The sequence below is a fragment of the Miscanthus floridulus genome, chromosome 17 (genome assembly GCF_019320115.1).
Source record: "Miscanthus floridulus cultivar M001 chromosome 17, ASM1932011v1, whole genome shotgun sequence".
Taxonomy (NCBI): Eukaryota; Viridiplantae; Streptophyta; class Magnoliopsida; order Poales; family Poaceae; genus Miscanthus; species Miscanthus floridulus.
In genome coordinates this window covers 88235752-88258494 of record NC_089596.1, presented here as the reverse complement: position 1 = coordinate 88258494, position 22743 = coordinate 88235752, and the positions used below count along the sequence as shown (strand labels likewise).

Here is a 22743-nt window from a genome sequence, read left to right as displayed (position 1 = left end):
ATGGTCGTTGTGTTGGTGTCTGCGCGAGGGCAGCGACGGTCGGTGATGACGGTGACGGTGATGGGCGGTGGCGACCAGCGGTGAAGACCAATGGTGGCATGGCTGGTGGCTTCCTGTCACTAGTTGTGCCCCTCTCTGATCAGGATTAGGGTTTAGGTTTTGGTAGGGAGCTCGGCTCAGGCGAACCTCGTACTCAGAGTCGCCAGCCCCCACCTCTATATATTGTGCAGTGTGACAGGGGCCCTCCAGCCATAGTGGGCTGGGCACCCCCGATTAGGGCATGGATCAAAGGCCCAACTGGGCCGTTGGGCCTAGTTTGGGATTAGAGATCAATCTAACAATCTCCCCCTTGATCTCCTACCATCTTTTAATTTCATATCATTTACTTTTGTTCATTCCATTATAGATTAGCGCATAGAGTATGTTTCATCATCCCGGTCAATTGCCGATAGATTTAACAACTACAACACACCGCTCTGTTCTGAAATAGATACTTAACTTTGGGCCTTCTATTGTCCAGGAATTATAGGCTTTCTCTTAAACCCATGCCGGCTACATGTTCTTTGAACACGTGGGTGGTAAGCCTTTTGTAAGTAGATCCGCGAGCATCTTTTCGGTACTTATATGCTCAAGACTTATGACATGATCCTAGACTTTATCTTTCATAACTTAATACTTTATGTCAATGTGTTTGTCAGCACCACTTGACTTATTGTTGTGAGCATACTGTACTGCCGAATTATTATCGCAGTTTAATTTAAGTGGTCTATAGATGTCTTCAACCACCTTCAAACTGGGTATGAACTTCTTTAGCCAGTTCACCTGCCCCATTGCCTCATAATACGCTACAAACTCGGCATACATCGTGGACGATGTAGTGACGGTTTGCTTTGAGCTTTTCCATGAAATAGCTCCCCCTGCGAGAGTGAATACATATCCAAACGTGGATTTTCTATCATCTCCCGCATAATCTGAATCTGAATATCCCACTATATGGAGTGAATCTGATCTTCTATATGTCATCATGAGGCATTTCATTCCTTGCAAATAACGCAAGACTTTCTTTACTAATTTCCAGTGTTCTGTTCTAGGATTGCTCTGGAATCTACCAAGTAACCCGGTAATAAATGCCAAGTTAGGGCGCGTACATACTTGAGCATATTGCAAGCTTCCGACAACTGAAGCATATGGAACTGTTTTCATTTGATCAATCTCATACTGATTCCTGGGGCATTGAAAATCTCCATATCTGTCGCCCTTGACTATAGGAGCAGGTGAGGGACTATATTTGTGCATATTGGATTTCTTTAAGATCTTTTCTATGTATGCCTTTTGTGATAGTCCTAATACCCCTTTACTTCTATCTCGGTGAATCTCGATCCCTAGAACGAATGAAGCTTCACCAAGATCTTTCATATCAAATTTTGAGGACAAAAGCTTCTTTGTCTCCAGTAGTAGACTGACATCACTACTACCAAGTAAGATATCATCCACATACAGGACAAGGAAGATAAACTTCTCATTCTTAAACTTTGCATAGACACAACTGTTCTCTACATTCTCTTTAAACCCAAAATTCCTTATTGTCTGATCAAACTTTAAGTACCACTGTCTTGAAGCTTGTTTTAATCCATAAATGGATTTCTTTAAGCGGCATTCCATTCGTTCTTTTCCTTCTATGACAAAACCTTTTGGTTGTATCATGTAAACATTTTCCTTGAAGTCCCCGTTGAGAAATGCCATCTTTACATCCATCTGATGTAATTCTAAATCATAATATGCCACTAATGCCATTATGATTCTGAAGGAATTCGTACATAAGACTAGAGAAAAGGTCTCATTGTAATCAATGCCTTCTCTTTGCATAAAGCCTTTTGCCACAAGTCAGGCTTTATATCTCTCTATATTCCCTTGAGAGTCAAGTTTTGTTTTGTAGACCCATTTACAGTCTACTGTTTTGGCTCTTTTAGGAATTATTTCCAAGTTCTAAACTTTATTGGCATTCATAGATTTCATTCATCTTCCATGGCCTCAAGCCACTTTGATGAATGATCACTTCTCATGGCTTCTTCAAATGAGGTGGGATCATCCTCTATTTGAAATTCCTCAGTGTTGTATACTTTATAGTCAGCAGGAATAGCTAATTTTGTAACTCTTTGAGACCTTCTAAGGGCCTCCACATTTGGTACATCTTCTATTTGAGGCTGTTGTTGCTTCCCCTCATGTGTGGCAATAGGTTCTATAGGATCCTAAAGAACAGGTTCCTCATCATCATTCATTGTTGCCACATGCGGAATAACAACAGGTGCTGGCACCACAGTATCTTGCACTGTCGATGCAGCGACAGCAGGTAGTGAGAAAAATGGCTCATGAATCATCGGAGTGGGCACATACACCTGCTTCTCTTCAAGGTCAATTTCTCAAGCTACCATGCTCCCCCTCATCATTTCATCCTCTAGGAAGGCAGCGTGTCTCATTTCCACAAACTTTGTATGTCTGTCTGGATAGTAGAAACAAAAACCTTTTGACCTTTCTATGTAACCAATGAAATGACAACTTACTGTTTTGGGATCTAGCTTCCCAATGTTTGGGTTAAATACTTTAGCCTCAGCAGGACTCCCCTACACACGTAAGTGGTTTAGTGAGGGTACTCTTCCTGTCCACAACTCATATGATGTTTTGAGCACCGACTTACTTGGTACTCTATTGAGAATAGAAATGGCAGTTTTTAACACCTCCATCCACAAGCTCAATGGTAAGGTGGAGTAACTTATTATACTGCGCACCATATCCATTAGGGTACGATTGCGTCTTTCAGCTACTCCATTCTGCTGAGATTCACCCGGTGTAGAATACTAGGCTACTATGCCATTCTCCTATAAGAACCTTGCAAAAGGTCCAGAAACTTGGCCATATGGGGTATGTTGACCGTAGTACTCCCCCCACGGTCAGATCTGACTATCTTAATCTTTAAATTGTGTTGGTTTTCAACTTCTGTCTTAAATATCTTAAATTTATCCAATGCTTCTGTTCTTTCTTTGATTGGATAAATGTAGCCATAACGAGAGTAATCATCTATGAATGTTATGAACGAATCATAACCATCCATACTCTTTATAGGAAATAGACCACAGATGTCTGTGTGAATAATCTGTAAAATTCCTACGCTTCGTTTGGCATCTTTCTTAATTTTCTTTACATACTCTCCTTTTATGCATTCTCTGCATTGTTCTAAATCTGAGAACTCTAATGGAGGAAGAATATCATTCTTAACTAGTCTTTCTATTCTTTCCCTCGAAATATGGCCTAAACAACAGTGCCATAATTTCGACGACGCATCGTGAGCTCTCTTTTGTTTTCTGTTTACATCCACAGACGAGGATACATTCTCATTGTTGCACGCAATGTTCACATCATCACGTAGTGATAACAAATAAAGCTCATTTTGTAAGATAGCAAGACCAACACATGCATTATTAAATGTTATCTTACATTTGCCATTTCTAAAATGGCAATTATATCTATCATTGTCCAAGCATGAAACACTAATCAAATTTCTCTGTAAAGAGGGAACATAAAGTATATCTCTAAGTAAAAGTGTGAAGCCATCAACAAACTCTAGAGAAAGATCGCCAACGGCTTCAACATCTGCTCAGACTCCATTTGCATCTTTAACGTGTCTTTCTCTTCTTTGCGTAGTCCTCGTCGAACGGAATCCCTATAAGGAATTAGCAACATAAATAGTTGCACTTGAGTCAATCCACCTAGTAGATTTCGAATACTGTACATACAGGGATTCATTTATGAACGTAATAATGTTCTCACCTTTCTTTGCCATGATCATCTTTAAGTAATTGGGACAATCTTTCTTATAATGTCCTATCTTCTTATAATAGAGACACTAGTCTTTCTCTACTGTGAACTTGTTCTGCTGAGGCTGATGCGGCATGGGACCCTTTCCCTTTGACTTTGAGGAGGAGTTAGCATTATTATTCTTTTTCTTGTTGTCTTTCACATAATTGATAGTGCCACCATTGGCAGCTTTCATTCTCTCCTCCTCTTGCACACACATAGCCATGAGCCTCTCTAAGTCCCACTTCTCGGGCTGTATGTTGTAGTTGACAACAAAAGTGTCAAATTCCTTTGGCAAGGAAGCAAAAATCAGATGGATAAGGAACTCTTAAGAGCCAGATTCATTGATTTTAGTTTGGATGCCAAATTGCTCATCCTTAGTATGTGCTCTCTTATGCCACCATTTCCAGAGTACATCTCTGTCACCAGCTACTTTATCAGCTAGGTAGCATATGTCTTTGAAGAGCCAGTGAACTAACTCTTTATTCTATCGAGGTACTCGATGATCGTGTCACACTCTGGGATTGAGCCCATAATTGCAGGCTCAATCGTGTTCTTTATCACAGCCAAATATTTTTTGTTGGCAGTGACCCACTTCCTATGCTCAAGGTCATAGGACATCTTTTGGGATGCAAAATCCCTCTCTCTAGTTGCCCAAGTGGCATCAGCCTCGTTTGTCTCCCTCACCGGTGCCACAGGCTTAGTGGGACACGGTGAGGTGACTACCCAGTCCACCTCAGCCAAGATGAAGGCCATGTCAATCTTTTTCTTTCACTCCGTGTAGTTGTCACCTTTGAGAGTGGGGATCTCTTTGATACAACCCATCAAGTTGTATCCGCCTAAAAACATAATTCATATTGAGTGAGAACATAAACATAATAATAACAATTGCATGTCTTAGTTCCAACGTTGGTCAAAATAAAAACATACAATTGTCCTCTACACTAATTCTACATCATCGTTGGGCAGAAATAGAATTAATGCATGACAAAACTCATAAATAACATCATAATATTGTCATTAATCAATGTTGGTCAGAATAATAACAATATTATAATGAACTAAAAACATATCCATTTTTCAAAATTATATTCTCCAGTTGGTTCGAATTTAATAATGAAAATAACAACTTTAAATACGCAGCGAAAAGTGTAAATATTCTCATTATTATTTTTTCAGAAACTTTATAGTACTGTACTTTTCTCTGAACAAAATTGTCGTTGGATCAAAATTGTGCAGAGTTGGACATCAAAATTCAATTGAAATTCATCAAATATGTATCAAAAGGTTTCTGGAAAAATAAAACGAAAGAAAAATTATGTTTCACTGTGTTTGTGGCCATTTCGGCCCAGTAGAGTAGAAATGCGGCCCACGGCCCAGTGCGCAGCCGCGCTTCCCCGCGTCCTAGGCCGCAACCTGGGCTTGGGCCGGGATTCTCCGATCCCGCCTGGGCCGAATGTTGGCCCGAGCGATCTCGTCCGTTGATCTGAATCCGACGGACAAGCTTCAAACTCGGAGAGACAAAAACTGGCCTCCAGCCGCTGTCCCATAACCCTAGCCCCCATTCTATTCGCCTCCCTTTGCTCTTCATGCAAGCGCAGGCAGCAGCCATGGCGGCCGGAGGAAGTGGCGGCGTCGCCGCGCGCCCTTCGCCGGTGCGTGCGTCCACCCGAGGGTGAGCACACCGCCGTCGAAGGGCCGCGCTGCGGTGCCCTTGACACCCGAGCCCGAGGCGGAGCCACCCGGTGGCGTGACCTGCTCGATCGGCGCCTCTGGTTCTTCCCGCACGCCGGCCATGGAGATGGTCGGCGGCGAAGACGAGACGGCCGGGCCCCAGGTAGGAAGCCCCTTCTCTACCATCCCCTTTCTCTTTCTAGGGTTAGGGTTTCTTTTACTGTTCTTCTTCCCCGAGTTTGATTCGCGGGTTAGGGTTCGGCTTCGCGTGCTGAGACCCCTTTCTTTTCTCTGTTCTTCACCCGATTAGGGTTAGGGTTTCGTTAGGGTTAGGATTAATCCAATTCGTTTTTCGTTCACCCGATCTAGATCTAAAAGCCCTAGAAGACCTGGCTCTGGTACCATTGTTGAGATTTACTATGATCACATAGTCATAGATCTAGCCGGGTACATCTTGTAAATGGATAACATGTCCTAGTATGTGAACTAGACAGAGATTAGAGGGAGGAGCAGTGCTAGGTTACCGACCATCGTAGGCCTTCGATCCAGAGGCGTCGGCCATGGTCGTTGTGTCGGTGTCTGCGCGAGGGCAGCGACGGTCGGTGAGGACAGTGACGGTGATGGGCGGTGGCGACCGGCGGTGAAGACCGGTGCCGACGCGGCTGGTGGCTTCCCGTCACTGGCTGCGCCCCTCTCTGATCGGGATTAGGGTTTAGGTTTCGGTGGGGAGCTCGGCTCAGGCGAACCTCGTACTCAGAGCCGCCGGCCCCCACCTCTATACATTACGCAGTGTGACAGGGGCCCTCCAGCCATAGTGGGCTGGGCGCCCCCGATCAGGGCGCGGATCAAAGGCCCAACTAGGCTGTTGGGCCCAGTTTGGGATTAGAGATCAATCTAACACGGGTGAGCCGTCGTGGAGCGGGTGCTGTGGCGGGAGCTCTGCGTCTCGCGGGCGCCGTGGATGGTGGCAGCGCTGACGGGAGGGGCCGCCGGCGGCGGCGGCCGGGCGAATCGGCGGCGGGTGGCCGGCGCTAGCGAAGCTGCTCCTCTTCTGCTGCGGGCGTGGGGCTAGCGAAGCTGCTCCTCTTCTGCTGCTGGCTCGCGCGCCTCTCCGACAGCAAGGGCGCCGGACCCGATGTCTCCGATGCCGACGACGCATCCGCTGGCGCCAGCGACCAGGAGGACGCCGACCTGTGAGTCTGTGACGCCGACCGACGGGAGGGACGTGTACAGAGAGTTCTAGTTAGCATCAGCTTAGTATTTTTCCACCTTGCTATCTTTGATTCATCTTGTAAATGCAGTGGTTCTGCCGTTCTGCACTTGCGCTGTTGGCTATAGCACTGCACAACGGTTTGCACGCGCTAATCGCGAGCCAGCCTTGCCGTTGCAGCCCACAGCGTGCTTTCGAGCCCTCGCCACCGTGGTCTGGCTCGGTGTTTCACATGGGCCACGGCCTAATAATCTTTAAACGGACAGTGCCGCAGTGGACTTGATGTTTTGTATTCGGTGCGTGAACAGGGTGCCGCACGTCCAGGGGTGGTCCTATCCTACCATTGCCTCCCAGGGAGTGCCGGTGCCCATCCGCCATCCCCGCGTGCCCCTGGCCCTTGAGGTCCTTCAACCGGCGCCGGCCGAATGGTCCAGTCCGGCCACGGCACACTTCAGTTTTCCGGTGGCGGACTGACGATCAAAGGCTCACGGATGAGTGGCTCCCCGCTCCCGGCCTCCGAGGTGGCGTCGTCCGATCGAGCCCCGGAGGTATTCGGGGTTTCAGAGTCCGTACTGGGACATCTCATTTGTATTCGTGTGAAATACATCAAGCCACCGTACGAGGAAGATGGCGACCACCAGTCCACCACCTCTTGGTTTTCACGAGGGGTTTGAGACTGGAATCGAATATGCAGCCCATTCAGGGCTTCGTTTCCGTGTCCTATCAGAGCATCTCGTAAATCCATGAGGTGCCTGAAACTGCGCCGTACCTCTCCATTGTCCATTCACCGAGGAGGTTTGCGCACATGAGACAGTTCGTGGGCAGGTGGTGCCATTCACTATCATGTTAATGGGGCCATTACGCTGGAGGAGTGGTGGGAGTCATCACTGCCGGGACAAAGCTCTGGACAACAAACAGTGACTGTGGCCTTGTTCGTGTACGTAAGCTGTAAGCTGGAACATTTTGAAGGAACGAATTGAGGAATCAAGTAGATGTGGGGGGGCCGTTGGGTTGTTTTGTGTGAATTGATTATTATTATTATTTATGTAACAACATGATGTAAAATCTCTGCCTACTTCTTAGATGAATGATATAGCAGTGCTCCAACCGGCCAGTCGAAATTTTTTTTACAATTCTTGTCTGGCCAGTTGATGCATGTGTTCCTCTGAAAAAAGAAATTAACAGTATAGACAGCTGTTGTAAATTTAGAGTGTGCAGTACGAGTATAAGATAATATTTCCTGTGTCTTTGAAAAATGGCCTAACCCAGTATGTTTTAATGACACCGTATCTGATCTGAAGTGCCATTCCAACAGCCTGTTCGGCAGGCCGTAAACGATTGTATACGATCGTGGATTATAAGTTGGAACATTATTTTTCTCTCATACCAAACCAGTCAATCTAGTCAGCAGTAAATAATCCATGATCTAGCCCAGCCAGCCGAATAGGCTGCAAGTTGCTGATGTATTGGAGAAGAAGCGTCTACATATTACTGACAGCGGCCAGTGCTTGGGTCAACACTTTAACCAAAACACCCAGCTCGGTGGCGAAGAGCCGAACAGCCGAGACCCCGCGACCTAGGCTCGCACCCGAGGGGGGCTCGGCAGACAGACCCTCACGCGCGAGGGGCGAACCAAAAGCCAGGGGGACCTCTGACCGCTCTCTCGCTCCGTGCGAGAGACTCGAGGGCTCCTCCTGCAACTTTGCCGAGACCCAGCGGCTCAGGCTCGCACACGAGTGGGCTCGGCAAACAACCCCCCGTCCAAGCGAAAAGGACGTGCGGGGGACGGACAAAAAAGTCAGGAGGACCCCTGACCGCCCTCTCGCTCCGTGCGGAGGCTCGGGGGCTCTTCCCGCACCCAAGATAAAGACAAGCGACCCAAGCCCGTTACGGTCCAGGGGTTCGAAGGCTAGGCCCTTAGGGGTTTCGACAGCCGCCCCAGGGCAACAGAGTCAGGGACGACTACGGGCGAGCCTGTACGAGGCCGAGGCCCAAGCAAGCGAAACGCTTGGGACGCCCTGTGTCGTGTCCGAGACCGGCAGGGAGGTCTCCGAATGGGATCCCACCATAGGGAGGCACCGAGCCACCGAGGCCTAGCGAACGGCCTCGGCACCCACTAGAGAAACCCTCCGGTACTCTTGGAGCGCGTCTCCGGACCGCTAGCCGATCCCTAGCGAACGGGGTACGGGCCTCCACTCGGACTTACCCGATAACAGCTCACCGGAAATGCCAGCGCTCGCGCCCACTGAGGGTAGCATGGCATCTTCCACCCCTCCTTCCGAGCGAAAAGAAAGCGCGAGGGTCGTACAAAAAGCCGGGGGAACCCCTGACGGCCCTCTCGCTCCAGGCAGAGGCTAAGGGGCTCTTCCCGCAGCATCGTCGAGGCCCAGCGATCCGAACTCGCATCCACGGGCTCGGCAAACACAATGAAAACCCCTCACTCGAAAGAGAAAAAAGCCCCTGCAGAAGTGAAATCACTCCTCCAGGGCCTCGGGGGCTACACCCGGCGGGTGCGCTCGCGCGCACCCACCGAAACCTTGAGTACGAAACACCATCCCGACAGGAACTATCAAGAGCCAATTCTCGTCAGAGCCTCAGGGGGAGTGCCTCCACTCCCCCCAAGGCTCGGGGCTACTGTCGGATACTGTGAGAAGGGGTACCCTAAGCAAGAACCAAAAAACGACTGCTTAGACTTCGTAAAGATCGAAACCAGCTAACAACCGCTGGCCTCGGCCGACTCTCCGACTCGCCCGAGGCCCCCTCATCGCTGGCCTCGGGCGACCTCTCACCAAAGGCCTCGGCCAATTCTCCGTATCGCTCGAGGCCCCCTCACCACTGGCCTCGGGCGATCCCCCACCGAAGGCCTCGGCCGACCCCCTCTCATCGCAGGCCTCGGCTGGGTCGCTGACCCTCCGCCTCACGCGAGGCGGGCTCGGCAACACTCCGCTGCCTCTTCCTTCACCTGTCCCTCTGACAAAACATCGCGTCGCATTAACTCAGCCAACTGCTGCCACTGACATCGGCCGCATGCTCAGCACAGTACAGCGGAATGGCCGACGGGACGGGAGGTAGGACTGGGCAGGGGTTACCCGCCACTGTGCCCACCGCTATGCACATGGTTGACGCCCATGCCGCACTGTGCTGCCAACTCCTGCTCCGAGAACAACGCGGCGTGGGGAGCCACGTCTGGGATACTGTGGCCTCGGAATCAGTACCTAGGACCAATAATTCCCTCCAAAGCCTCGGCAGTTTGCTTCAGGGGCTCGACAGCCTGAGGATCCATGTCCGCCGAGCCCCCCACGATGGCTTGGCCTCGGCATCTGCTGAGCCTCGGCTCCCTACGACGTCATCGCACGATGACCGGCACGTCACCCGTCATGTCCGGCCTCAAGCTGTACTGGAGCCCCACGACGCACAAGATCAAGTATGATCGGCGCGTCACTTCTGCACGACAAGGACGGAGCCACTCCATCGACCATACCACAACAGTGGCCGGCTGCAGGGCTCGGACACGCCATCCCCATTCATAGAACGCTATGTAGCAACATATGTACGTTCCTGGTTCTCCCTTAGAGTATAAAAGGGAGGGACCGGGGCCATTTCTAAGGACAGAAGAACAACGAGCAGAAAGGGGAACTCACCAATAGAACCACACACTTCTACGCTGCTTGAGAACAACGCCTCAAGCAGCTCGCACCACCCCCACCGAGACCTGGGGCTAACTCCCTCTCTCACCTAGCTTGTAACCCCCTACTACGAGCACTCCGGTGCAAGGAATACAAGATCGATCTCTCAGACTGGACGTAGGGCGTCGATTGCCTGAACTAGTATAAACCTTGTGTCTCTTTGCATCACCATCGGGGATTAAGTGCACGCAGCACAAATTCACTCGTTGGTTAAGGACCCCTCGGTCTGAAACGCCAACAGTTGGCGCGCCAGGTAGGGGCTCGCTGCGTGTTAGCTTCATCGTCCCAGCAAGTTCCGGATGGTAGACCCCGTACGACCGTTGCGTCTCGGCACGGTGGTATGGTTCGGGAGCCTAGAGTTCATGTCTCTAGGATGTGGATACGATATGGTACTCCTCACACCCCGAGCTCCACTGCTCGACGACATTACCACAGACCCGCAGCCCAGGCGTAGGCAGCGTCCAGGCCGCAGCTCCCGTAGCACTCGCCAGGCGCGATGCGAGCGGGACCGCCCTGACACCACGCAAGCTCGAGGCAACGCGCCGCGCTCCGCCGGTATCCCTTGCCCAGCTGTTGGTACAGAGTCCCTGGTCGGGGACTTATCCAACCTGAGCTTGGGCAAGGAAAAGATTCCGGTGACGCACGGCGACGCCTCGTCATCGAGTTCTGTCCCGCCACCTCCTGAGGGGCCAGCCCCGGTGGAGCGGCACCCGGCAATGGCACCATCCCCGTACCCCTTTGGGTTGATAAACGCCGCCGCCACCTTCGCTTCCGCCTACGCTTCCAAGCACACAGAGCCCTCAGGACTCCACCAATGTTTCGCCCTCGACTTCTCCCCCGCAACATCGGCGCACGCCCACGCCGACTCCTCGGAAGAAGACGAGGCGTGGGCCGGAGCAGACTTCTCCAGTCTTTGTGACCCCGAAGCCATGCGCCGCTTCATGACTGCAAGCGACTACTGCTTCGGCTACTTCGAACGACGAAGGGACTTATGATCTGTCTCGTGAGTGCTTCCACATCGGGCTCGGGATGCCAAGGGCGGGCAAAGAGGACGAGAGGACAGGCAACCATTCCCCGCCCCGGGCAAGGGCGGGCGATGCCACACCTCCGCGTCTCGAAGCCCTGGCAGCACGGAACGAGAATCCCGTCCGCGGGGAGCATCGACGCCCAGACCTGGAGCAGCTCCGTGAGCTTCAAGCCAAGGTTGAACAAGACCGACTCCTTCTACAACAGCTCCGGGACACTCTTGAGCAGGAGCAGCAAGGGCACGGTGAGGGCGGAGGAGCCCGGTGGAGGGCCCGTGACGTCCATCACCGCATCAACGACAACGAGGGGGGTGAGCCACCCCCAATCTTTAATCGCGCTAGCCAAAATGTCACAGCGGCTGCGATGCTGGTTCGAGCAATGCCCGAGCCCTCCACCACCGAGGGGCGATGGGTCCGCGGAGAGCTCCGTAACCTCCTCGAGACCGCTGCGGTGCAGCAGGCCGAAAGTTCCGCCTCCCACCGGCGTGGAGGCACTTTGGAGCAACCCAGGACGCAACCTCGCCGGGGCCAGGATGCCTCGGTCCGTTCTGAGCCCGCTCACGCGTCGACGGCCAACAGGGCCCCCTCGGTGCGCGATCGACCTGGAGACCGACGCGAGGCACAAGGCGACCACGAAGTAGTTGGCAGGCAACGGCGCCATGACGATAGAGCTGCCCGAGGCTACCACCCACACCAAGGCAGCCGCTACGACAGCGAAGAGGACCACAGTCCTTCTCCCGAGCCACTTGGCCCTCGGGTCTTTAGTAGAGCCATCCGCAACGCTCACTTCCTAGCCCGGTTTTGGCAACCTGCCAACCTCACAAAGTATAGCGGCGAGACGAACCCCGAGCTATGGCTAGCCGATTATCGCCTGGCTTGTCAGCTAGGTGGTGCGGACGATGACCTGCTCATCATCCGCAACCTCCCTTTGTTCTTGTCAGACTCAGCGCGAGCCTGGCTCGAACACCTTCCCCCTGCACAGATCCATGACTGGCACGACTTGGTGAGGGTCTTCGTCGGGAATTTCTAGGGCACCTACGTGCGCCCCGGGAACTCCTGGGACCTCAAAGGTTGCCGCCAGAAGCCGGACGAATCTCTTCGAGATTTCATCCGGTGCTTCTCCAAGAAATGCACCGAGTTGCCCCGCGTCGGTGACTCGGAAATCGTCCAAGCATTCCTCTCTGGCACCTCCTGCCGAGACCTGGTCCGAGAATTGGGCCGGAACATACCAACCACAGCGGCCGCACTCCTCGACATCGCCACCAACTTCGCCTCGGGCGAAGAGGCGGTTGGGGCCATCTTCCCCAACAATGACGCCAAGGGGAAGCAGAAGGACGAGGCCCCTGAGGCCTCGCCCACCCACGTCCCCAAGAGAAAGAAGAAGGGTCGCCTAGGGAAGTAGGAGGTCCTCGAGGCTGGCCATGTCGCCACAGCAGATCGCAGGAATCCCCGAGGCCCCCGGAGCCCCGGGCTATTTGACGACATGCTTAAGAAGCCCTGTCCTTACCATGAAGGTCCGGTGAAGCATGCCCTCGAGGAGTGCACCATGCTCCGGCGTTACTACGCCAGGCTTGGGCTCCCCGACGACGATGACGCCAGGAGAAGGGGCGCCGGCGAGAGGGACGACGATAAAGATGATGGGTTCCCCGAGGTACGCAATACCTTCATGATCTTTGGCGGACCCTCGGCATGCCTCACGGCGTGCCAGCGAAAGAGGGAACGCCGGGAGGTCTTCTTGGTCAAGGTGGCCACCCCCCGGTACCTCGATTGGTCTTAGGAGGCAATCACCTTTGATCGGGATGACCACCCCGATTATGTTCCAAACCCCGGGCAGTACCCGCTTGTCGTCGACCCGATCGTCGGCAACACCCGGCTTACCAAAGTGCTCATGGACGGAGGCAGCGGCCTCAACATCCTCTACGTCAACACTCTGGAGCTCCTAGAGCTCGACTAGTCACGGCTCCGAGGCGGTTCCGCGCCCTTCCATGGCGTCGTGCCAGGAAAGCACACACGACCCCTCGGGCGCATCGACTTACCCGTCTGCTTTGGCACTCCCTCCAACTACCGCAAGGAGGTCCTCACCTTCGAGGTGGTTGGATTCAAGGGGGCTTACCACGCCATCTTGGGGCGCCCGTGCTACGCCAAGTTCATGGCGGTCCCCAACTACACCTACCTCAAGCTCAAGATGCCAGGCCCCAATGGCATCATCACCGTCAAGTCCATGTATGAACATGCATACGACTGTGACGTCGAGTGCATTGAGTACGCCGAGGCCATCGTGGAGGCTGAGACCCTCATCGCCAATCTCGACCAGCTTGGTAGCGAGGTTCTCGACGCCAAGCAGTGCGTCGGGACCTTCGAGCCCGCGGAGGCCGTCAAGCTCATCCCTGTCGATCCCACCGTCCCCAATGGCCGAGGACTAAAGATCAGCGCCACCCTCGATAGCAAATAGGAGGCCATGCTCATCGACTTTCTCCGTGCGAATGTCGATATGTTCACGTGGAGTCCCTCGGACATGCCGGGCATACCAAGGGAGGTCGCAGAGCACGCCTTAGATATCCGTGAGGGCTCCAGGCCGGCGAAGCAGCGCCTGCGCCGGTTCGACGAGGAGAAGCGCAGGGCCATCGGCGAAGAAGTGCATAAGCTCATGGCAGCCGGGTTCATCAAGGAAGTATTCCATCCAGAGTGGTTGGCTAACCCTGTATTAGTCAGGAAGAAAAGTGGCAAGTGGAGGATGTGCGTGGACTACACTGGTCTAAATAAAGCGTGCCCGAAGGTCCCATTCCCACTACCACGAATTGACCAAATCATCCACTCCACTGCAGGATGCAAAACCCTCTCCTTCCTTGATGCGTATTCCGGTTACCACCAAATCAAGATGAAAGAGTCCGACCAGCTCGCGACTTCTTTCATCACTCCATTCGGCATGTACTGCTACGTAACCATGCCGTTTGGCCTCAGAAACGCAGGGGCTACTTACCAGCGGTGCATGCTCCAAGTCTTTGGCGAACACATCGGGCGAACCATCGAGGCCTATGTGGATGACATCGTAGTCAAGTCCAGGAAGGCCGATGATCTCGTCGACGACTTGGAGGTTGCCTTCACATGTCTCAGAGAGAAGGGCATCAAGCTCAACCCTGAGAAGTGTGTCTTCGGGGTTCCCCGAGGCATGCTCTTGGGGTTCATAGTCTCGGAACGTGGTATCGAGGCCAACCCGGAGAAGGTCTCGGCCGTGACCAACATGGGCCCGATCCGAGACCTCAAAGGGGTGCAGAGGGTCATGGGATGCCTTGTGGCCCTAAGCCGCTTCATCTCGCGCCTCGGTGAAAAAGGCCTGCCCCTGTACCGCCTCTTGAGAAAGTCCGAGCGCTTTTCTTGGACCACCGAGGCCGAGGAAGCCCTCGCCAGGCTCAAAGCACTGCTCACAAACCCCCCCCCCCCCCGTCCTGGTTCCGCCCACCGAGGGCAAGCACCTCTTACTCTACGTCACCGCGACGACCCAAGTGGTCAGCGTGGCCATAGTAGTCGAGAGGTAGGAGAAGGGACATGCTCTACCCGTCCAATGACCTGTCTACTTCATCAGCGAAGTGCTCTCCGAGACTAAGACGCGTTACCCCCACATCCAGAAGCTGGTTTACGCCGTAGTCTTGGCTCGACGCAAGCTGCGTCACTACTTCGAGTCCCACCCGGTGACTATGGTGTCGTCTTTTCCTCTGGGAGAGATAATCCAAAACCGGGAGGCCTCGGGTAGAATAGCCAAGTGGGCTGTCGAACTCATGGGGGAGACCTTGTCTTTCGCGCCTCGGAAAGCGATCAAATCACAGGTCCTAGCTGACTTTGTAGCCGAGTGGGCCGACACACAGCTGCCACCCGCTCAGATCTAATCAGAATGCTGGACCATGTACTTCGATGGGTCTCTGATGAAGACTAGGGCTGGCATGGGCCTGCTCCTGGTCTCGCCCCTCGGAGTACACATGCGCTACATGATCTGGCTTCACTTCGCCACCTCCAACAACGTGGCCGAATACGAGGCCCTCGTCAACGGCCTGCAAATCGCCATCGAACTTGGAGTGCGACGTCTCGACGTACGGGGTGATTCGCAGCTCGTTGTCGATCAGGTGATGAAAGAGTCAAGCTGCCATGACCCCAAAATGAAGGCGTACTGCACGATAGTACGTCGCCTAGAGAACAAGTTCAATGGTCTCGAACTCAACCACGTTGCACGAAAGTACAATGAGGCCGCGAACGAACTGGCAAAGATGGCGTCGGCGAGGGCCCTGGTCCCCCCGAACATCTTCGCCAGAGACCTCCGCAAACCTTCCATCGACTGCACCTTAGCGGCGGAAGATGGCTCACCGGTCAAGCCCGTCGAAGGGCCCGAGGCCCCCTCTGCCGCCGAGACCTCCGCAGTCGAGCCTGAAGTCATGGAAATTGAAGCAGAGCCTCCCGAGGCCGACCAGGGTACGGACTGGCGAGCCCCGCTCCTTGATTACCTCATCCGAGGAGAGCTCCCTGCAGACAGGACCAAAGCCCAATGGCTTGCACGACGAGCCAAAACTTACGTCCTTTGCGGCCGCGAGTTGTACAGGCAAAGCCCGTCAGGCATCCTCCAACGATGCATCACTACCGAGGCAGGCCAGGCCCTGCTTTGGGACTTGCACGCGGGAGCCTGCGGGCACCATGCGGCGCCTCGGACACTCGTCGGAAACGCCTTTCGCCAAGGTTTCTACTGGCCAATGGCGGTTGCCAATGCCACCAAGCTAGTACGCTCCTGCGAGGGATGTCAGTACTATGCGCGGCAGACGCACCTCCTGGCCCAAGCCCTCCAAACCATCCCCGTCACATGGCCATTCGCCGTGTGGGGTCTGGACATGGTTGGGCCTCTACAGAAGGCCCCCGGGGGCTACACCCACCTGCTGGTAGCCATCGACAAGTTCTCCAAGTGGATCGAGGCTCGCCCGATCACGCAAATCAAATCCGAGCAAGTGGTTCTATTCTTCACTGACATCATCCACAGGTTCGGGGTTCCTAACACCATCATCACTGACAATGGGACACAATTCACCGGTCGCAAGTTCCTGACGTTCTGCAACGACCACCACATCCGGGTGGCCTAGTCGGCCGTAGGACACCCTAGGACGAATGGCCAAGTAGAGTGTGCCAACGGCATGATCCTACAAGGCCTTAAGCCAAGAATATTCAACCGGTTGAAGAAGTTTGGCAAGAAATGGCTTGCCAAACTCCCGTCAGTCGTCTGGAGCCTAAGAAACACCCCGAGCCGAGCCACGGGATTCACACCGTTCTTCCTGGTCTATGGAGCCGAGGCCATCCTCCCCACTGACTTAGAATATGGTTCCCCGAGGCTACAGGCGTACAACGAGCAAAGCAACCGCACTGCCCGCGAAGACGCCCTCGACCAACTGGAGGAAGCTCGAGACGTCGCGCTACTACACTCAGCCAGGTACCAGCAAGCCCTACGACACTACCAAGCCCAGCGCGTCCAAAGCCGAGACCTGAAGGTGGGCGACCTGGTGCTGAGACTGAGGCAGAGCAACGAGGGCCGCCACAAGCTGACCCCACCCTGGGAAGGGCTGTACATCGTCGCTCAAGTGCTGAAGCCCGGGACCTACAAGTTAGCCAACGAGAAGGGTGAAGTCCTCACCAACGCTTGGAACATAGAACAGCTACGTCGCTTCTACCCTTAAATTTTCAAGCATTGTATATTTTGTTTCTCGAAATACATTAAAGAAGCGTCTTTAGTTGTTCTAATTTTTCGAGAAACCCCCATCAAGGGGAACCTGTCCTGTACTAGGACAAGTCGATTACAAAAAAACCTAAGGACCGGAGGTTCACCTCAAGAGCAAAAGGCTGGCCGAGCCGAGAGATAAGCCTATGCCTCCGGGCTACGGCAACTCCCTCACCACCTTTCACTCGAGAGGCAGCCTAGGCTCCGAGGGGGTTTTTTCAAAGGACTTGTCTAGAAATCAGAACAGAAGGTAAAATGCTTTACGATAACGCTTCAAGGGAGACTTGGCCATGCCTCCATAGGGCCGAGCCTCCCTCGGGGGCTAGAAGGGGGGGAACCCCCCTAAGTCCCGGACACCATTTCTTAATCGATTTTCGGTTAAAATCCTATGCCAAACTCTCTCTAGCGCGCTCTAACAGACCATTTGTAAAGAACCTAAGGACCAAAAGTATGTCTCAAGGCTAAAAGGCCGGCCGAGCTATGAGAACGACCTACGCCTCCGGGCTACGGCAACTCCCTCACCACCTTTTACCCGAGGGACAACTTAGGCTCCAAGGGAGTTTTTACAGATGATATGTTCGGAGGCGAGACAGAGGACAGAGGCTCGGAAATACAATAAAACGATTAGAAAAAACATATATATACAAGCACCTCCCAAAGGCCTCGACGGCCACAAACGTCACGATAAAGTAATAAATCTAACTTATTACATGGCCCCCTCGGCCTAGGTCAAGGCGCAGGGTCTCCCGCGTCGGCAGACGGCGAAGGAGGGACCACCTCCTCTTCGAATAGCTTCGCCAACGCCGTGCCGGGGGCCTCGACTGCCGCTTCCAGCCTCGTCAGCTCCTCCTCGGCCTCGACGGCACCTCGGACAGGACATAGCCATCACTGACGCCTTTGACGTCGACGCCGGCATAGTGCGAAGAGACGACGGCTAGGGCGCATTTGACGCCTGTGTGTAGCGCCTCTCGTAGTCGCTGACGCGCTTGGCCAATCAACGCAGTCAGGCGGCTCCTAAGGGAGCTGCCTGATTGAACCCCCTCCATCTCCAGGGCCTCGCAGACGGCACGAGCGGCGCTCTGCAGCACCTCGTGCTCCTCGATCTCACGATCGAGCACTGTCTGCAGCGCGACGGAGGCCTCGGTCAACCGTGAGACCTCATCGTCCAACCCTGCGCCAAAACAAGTAGAATGGGATTAAGCGTCAAAGAAAACAAGCCAAACAGGGGCGCGAGGCCAGCGGGACTCACCCTTGGCCTTCTCCTTCTAGCGCTGGACCTCGACACGAGAGGCCTTGGCTGCCCTGGAAGCCTCCTTCTCCAGTTCTGCATCGCGATAAGAAGTCAGGTGTCGAACGCATGAAAAGACGAACGAAACAAAGGGAACAGGACTCACCCTTGGCCTTTTCCCTCCATTTTAGGGCCTCGCCATGGGAAGCCTCGGCCACCTTGGTAGCCTCTGCCAAGGCACCTTTCGTCAGCTCGTGCGCCCGCTGCTCCGCACCCAGCTGCCCGGCGGTGGCCCTCACTTCTTCCGCCCGGGAGTTGGAAGCGTCTCGCTCATCGGCCACACGGGTCAGTTCCTCCTCCAGCTCCTTGACCCGTGCCGCCAAAGGGGCGACCTGCCCCTGAGCCATGGCCGCCTCAGCCTCCCGGTTGTCACAGCGAAGACGGAGATCCTCCGCCTCCACGCTCCGCGCCGACAGAAGCTCGTTGGCATGGGCGAGCAGCTCCCTCTGCCGACAGAGCTCGTCCCAGATGCCCCTCTCCCGCCGAAGGAACAGTGACTTCCCGAAGGACCGGGCCTCGAGCTCCTGGATAGGCAGCACACAAGTTGAGCACTACGAATAAACCTGGAGAAAGACGACGTCACACGAGAAAAGGGGGATACGTACCCGCGAGACCCCGGGCAGGTCATTGGCCACGATGGACAGCGCTGTCCACAGCGACCGTTCCGCCAGGCTGCGGTACTGCTCGAGGGTGTCCCAGCGACCCCCCTTGGCCACGTCCTCAAGTGCAAAGATGGGCTCCCCCTCGGGGTCATCCCGGCTCCACCACCAGACGCACGGGTGATCCCACCCGTACGGCTCAGGCCGCACTCGCACGAGGGCCGCACTTCCCTCACCTGAAGCTAAAGCCGGCTGTTCCACGGCGCTGGCTGCCCCAGCATCGGCCACCCCCTTCCCCCGGGAAGCATTGTCGGCAGGGATCAGGCGGACCTCCGCCTCCTGGGCGCTCCCCTATACCGGAAGTGCGCTCTGAATTGGCAGCAGGGTTGAGGCTTGCCTCGCCTCTATCTCCACCTCTAGGGCCGCCGCCCTCGCCGTGCTCACTCCGGCCTCCACCACTTCGGCCCCGAAGTTCCCGGGTGCCGTGATCTCCACCACCTCGGCCCCTGAGGTCCGGAGGGCCTTGGCAACCGTGGAGGCCTCGACCTCGACCTCGCCCTCGGTGGCCTCGACAACCGAGGGGGCCTCGACCTCGACCCCGCCCTCGGTGGCCTCGACAACCGAGGGGGCCTCGACCTCGACCTCGCCCTCGGTGGCCTCCACGGCCGAGGGGGTCTCGGCCGCACCCACAGTGGCCTCGACAGCTGCAGGTGCTACGGCCTCGTGGAGTGTAGGCTCCTCCTCCTCCTCTCGCCCCACGGCCGCCTGGGTAGCCCCTACCTGGGCGACCAACTCCTATGCCTCCACCGCCCCTGGGGCGATGGAACCCGTGCCCACCTTGAGCGTCTTGCGCGGCGCAAAGGCAGGCACTTCCGCCTGACGCTTCTGGCTGAGGGCAAAACATGGTCAGACCCGCGACCAAAACAAAAACAGGAGATGTTAAAAGACTTCACTAGCGAAATACTCACCCCGAACGGATGCTCAACCGCTTCTTCACCGCGTCCCTCCTCTGCAACGGCGGCGGTGGCACGGCCCCCGTATCCGCCGAGGCCGGCCGACCTTCGCCGGACTCCGGCACTCGCTCAACCCCCGGTGGAGCCGGCCCCGCAGCCGCCTGCTCCACCTCTGCCGTCGAGCCCAGCGGGCTGACGGCGCGCTTTCCCAACGCCCTCGTCTCGGGCGTATCAACCTCGGCCGCAGGGCGAGCGCTCATCTGCCCCGAGTCGCCGTCTCCTCCTCCTCCTTGGGACGCCGGACCGCCCACCGACGCCCCAAGAACCATCTCCCTGACGTCAGGGAGGCGGTCGAGGGGACCCCGCTCCACCTCACCACCATCGTCACCGCTCGAACCCTCCACCGATGTCGACGGAGACGCCTCCACTGGGAGACCCTCGAGCTTCTGCTTCTGGCGACGCTTTTCTAGAGCGTCGCGCTCAACGATCTTCTTCTTACGCTTTGCCGTCTTAGCGTCCTTCTTCTTCTTCTGGGCCTCCGCGTACGCCCGGTTCACCGCCCGCCGCTGTGCATCTTCAGGGACGGGCGGTGGGGAGGCTCGTATGTCCCTCATCCCCTACAAAAAACGACAAATACGAATAAGGGCTCAGGCCAAGGAGAGAAACGAGTTGGCCTCGGAGGCTGCAGCCGCACACGACTCACCAGGGAAAGGTACCCCAGCGTCGGGCGCATTAGGAACGGGGACAGGCCGCCGATCTTCTGCCGCCCCTCGACCACCTCGTTCACCCAGCGCAGAACCTCCTCGTCGGAGAGGGGCGCGGCGGACATCCGAATGCCGTCAATCGGCTCGTCTGGCGTCATCTCGAACAAACGTCGCCGCCGCGCCATCAGCGGTAGCACCCTCCGGCGATGGAAGGTCGTCATCGCCACTGCCGCCGTAAGGCCACGATCGCGTAGCCTCTCCAGCACCTTCAGCAGTGGCCGCAGCCTGTGTTGCTCCTCGCTCGAGACGCCATACCGCCAGTGCTCCGACTGGACCTCCACTACCCTACCAGTATAAGGAGGAAGCCCACCGTTGTCGTTGCGGAGGTAGAACCAGCTGGAGTACCAGCGACGATTGGACGACGTGAGTTGGGCTGGGATGTAGAGGTGCAGCCGGTCCTGACGCACTTGGAGAGTGCAGCCGCCGGTCCTCGTCGCCTTCCTCGTGCCCGTCATACCCGTCGGCCTGGTGGTATGCGTCGCCCGAAACAGGTGAAGCCACAGCTCCCAATGGGAAGGGATTCCCAGATACCCCTCGCAGATGGCGACGAAGGTGGCCGCCTACGCAATGGAGTTGGGGTTGAAGTTGTGGAGCTCCACGCCATAGTAATGCAGGAGCGCCCGCATGAACCGATCCGCCGGAAGGCCGAAACCACGCTCGTGGAAGGACACGAAGCTCATGACGTAGCCGTCGCGAGGCTCTGGTTCACCTCCCGGAGCCATCCACTCCGGCCTGTTGGGATCGGTGATCGGGCGGAGGAGACCGTCATCGACAAGCGACTGCAGCACTCCCACGGTCACATCAGACCGATCCCATGGGTCCGCCGGGAGGACCACGACGTTGGCCATGCGCGCGGTGGAGGTCGCGACTACGGCGGTAAGGCTCGCTTTCTGCCTCTCACTCCCCCCTCTCTCCCTTCTTCCCGGTGCTCTCTATTTTTCTTTAGCAACAGCTAGAAGGCAGCAAAGGCAGATACAGGCAAGGTAAGGGGAGAAGGGGTGAGGCTCGTTTCGTATTTATGCAGGGAAGAGAGCAAATCGTGGGCGACGAAATCGGGGAGGTTTCCCCCAAAAATCTGCTGCGGTTATCTAGATCCGGTCTTACCGCCCACGCGCCCACTCCCTCCTCATTAATTGCGCGTACGGTTACATCCCGTCGGCTGACACCACGTCGTGTCCAACCTTAGCAGCAGCAGGCGCCGTTTCACCTCCCTAAAAAAGCTGCCTCAAAAGACACGCCTGCCGTTGTTAGCCATAGGGAGAGAAATAACCCCCACCCGATTCCTTTCAGGCAAAGGAACTGGGCACCGAGCCCACTACGGTCCAGGGGTTCGAAGGCTGAGCCCTTAGGGGTTTCAACAGCCGCCCTAGGGCAACAGAGTCAGGGGCGACTACGGGCGAGCCTGTACGAGGCCGAGGCCCAAGCAAGCGAAATGCTTGGGACGCCATGTGTCGTGTCCGAGACCGGCAGGGAGGTCTCTGAATGGGATCCCACCGTAGGGAGGCACCGAGCCACCGAGGCCCAGCGAATGGCCTCAGCACCCACTAGAGAAACCCTCTGGTACTCTTGGAGCGCGTCTCCGGACCGCTAGCCGACCCCCAGCGAACGGGGTACGGGCCTCCACTCGGACTTACCCGATAACAGCTCACCGGAAATGCCATCGCTCGCGCCCACCGAGGGTAGCGTGCCACATTCCATCCCTCCTTCCGAGCGAAAAGGAAGCGCGAGGGTCGAACAAAAACTCAGGAGAACCCTTGACGGCCCTCTTGCTCCGCGCAGCGGCTAAGGGACTCTTCCTGCAAAACATTGCCGAGGCCCAGCGACTTAGGCTCGCACACGAGGGGGCTCGGCAAAACAAACCCTCCTTCCGAGCGAAAAGGAAGCGCGAGGGTCGTTCAAAAAGCCAGAAGAACTCCTGACGGCCCTCTTGCTCCGTGCAGAGGCTA

At 55.4% G+C, this 22743-nt stretch overlaps 1 protein-coding gene across 1 annotated transcript; it reads right to left on the bottom strand.

Moving 5' to 3' along the window:
* Window positions 1–18032: 18032 nt before the first annotated feature.
* LOC136515935 (uncharacterized) lies at window positions 18033–21252 on the bottom strand. The gene is made up of 7 exons (XM_066509384.1): window positions 20737–21252; window positions 20049–20650; window positions 19918–19969; window positions 19525–19860; window positions 19087–19431; window positions 18588–19005; window positions 18033–18364 (listed from the first exon to the last, which is right to left on the bottom strand). The coding sequence occupies exons 1-7, from the start codon at window positions 21250–21252 to the stop codon at window positions 18033–18035; spliced, it is 2601 nt and encodes an 866-aa protein (XP_066365481.1).
* Window positions 21253–22743: the final 1491 nt, after the last annotated feature.

Bases quoted from the DNA above. Each gene is read 5' to 3' on its own strand.
- LOC136515935 (XM_066509384.1), bottom strand. From the start codon at position 21,252: ATGACGGGCACGAGGAAGGCGACGAGGACCGGCGGCTGCACTCTCCAA. The intron at 20,651-20,736 runs GTGAGTCGTGTG...CGTTTTTTGTAG, and splicing joins CGCTGGGGTACCTTTCCCTG to GGGATGAGGGACATACGAGC. The intron at 19,970-20,048 runs GTGAGTATTTCG...TTTTGCCCTCAG, and splicing joins CGGTTGAGCATCCGTTCGGG to CCAGAAGCGTCAGGCGGAAG.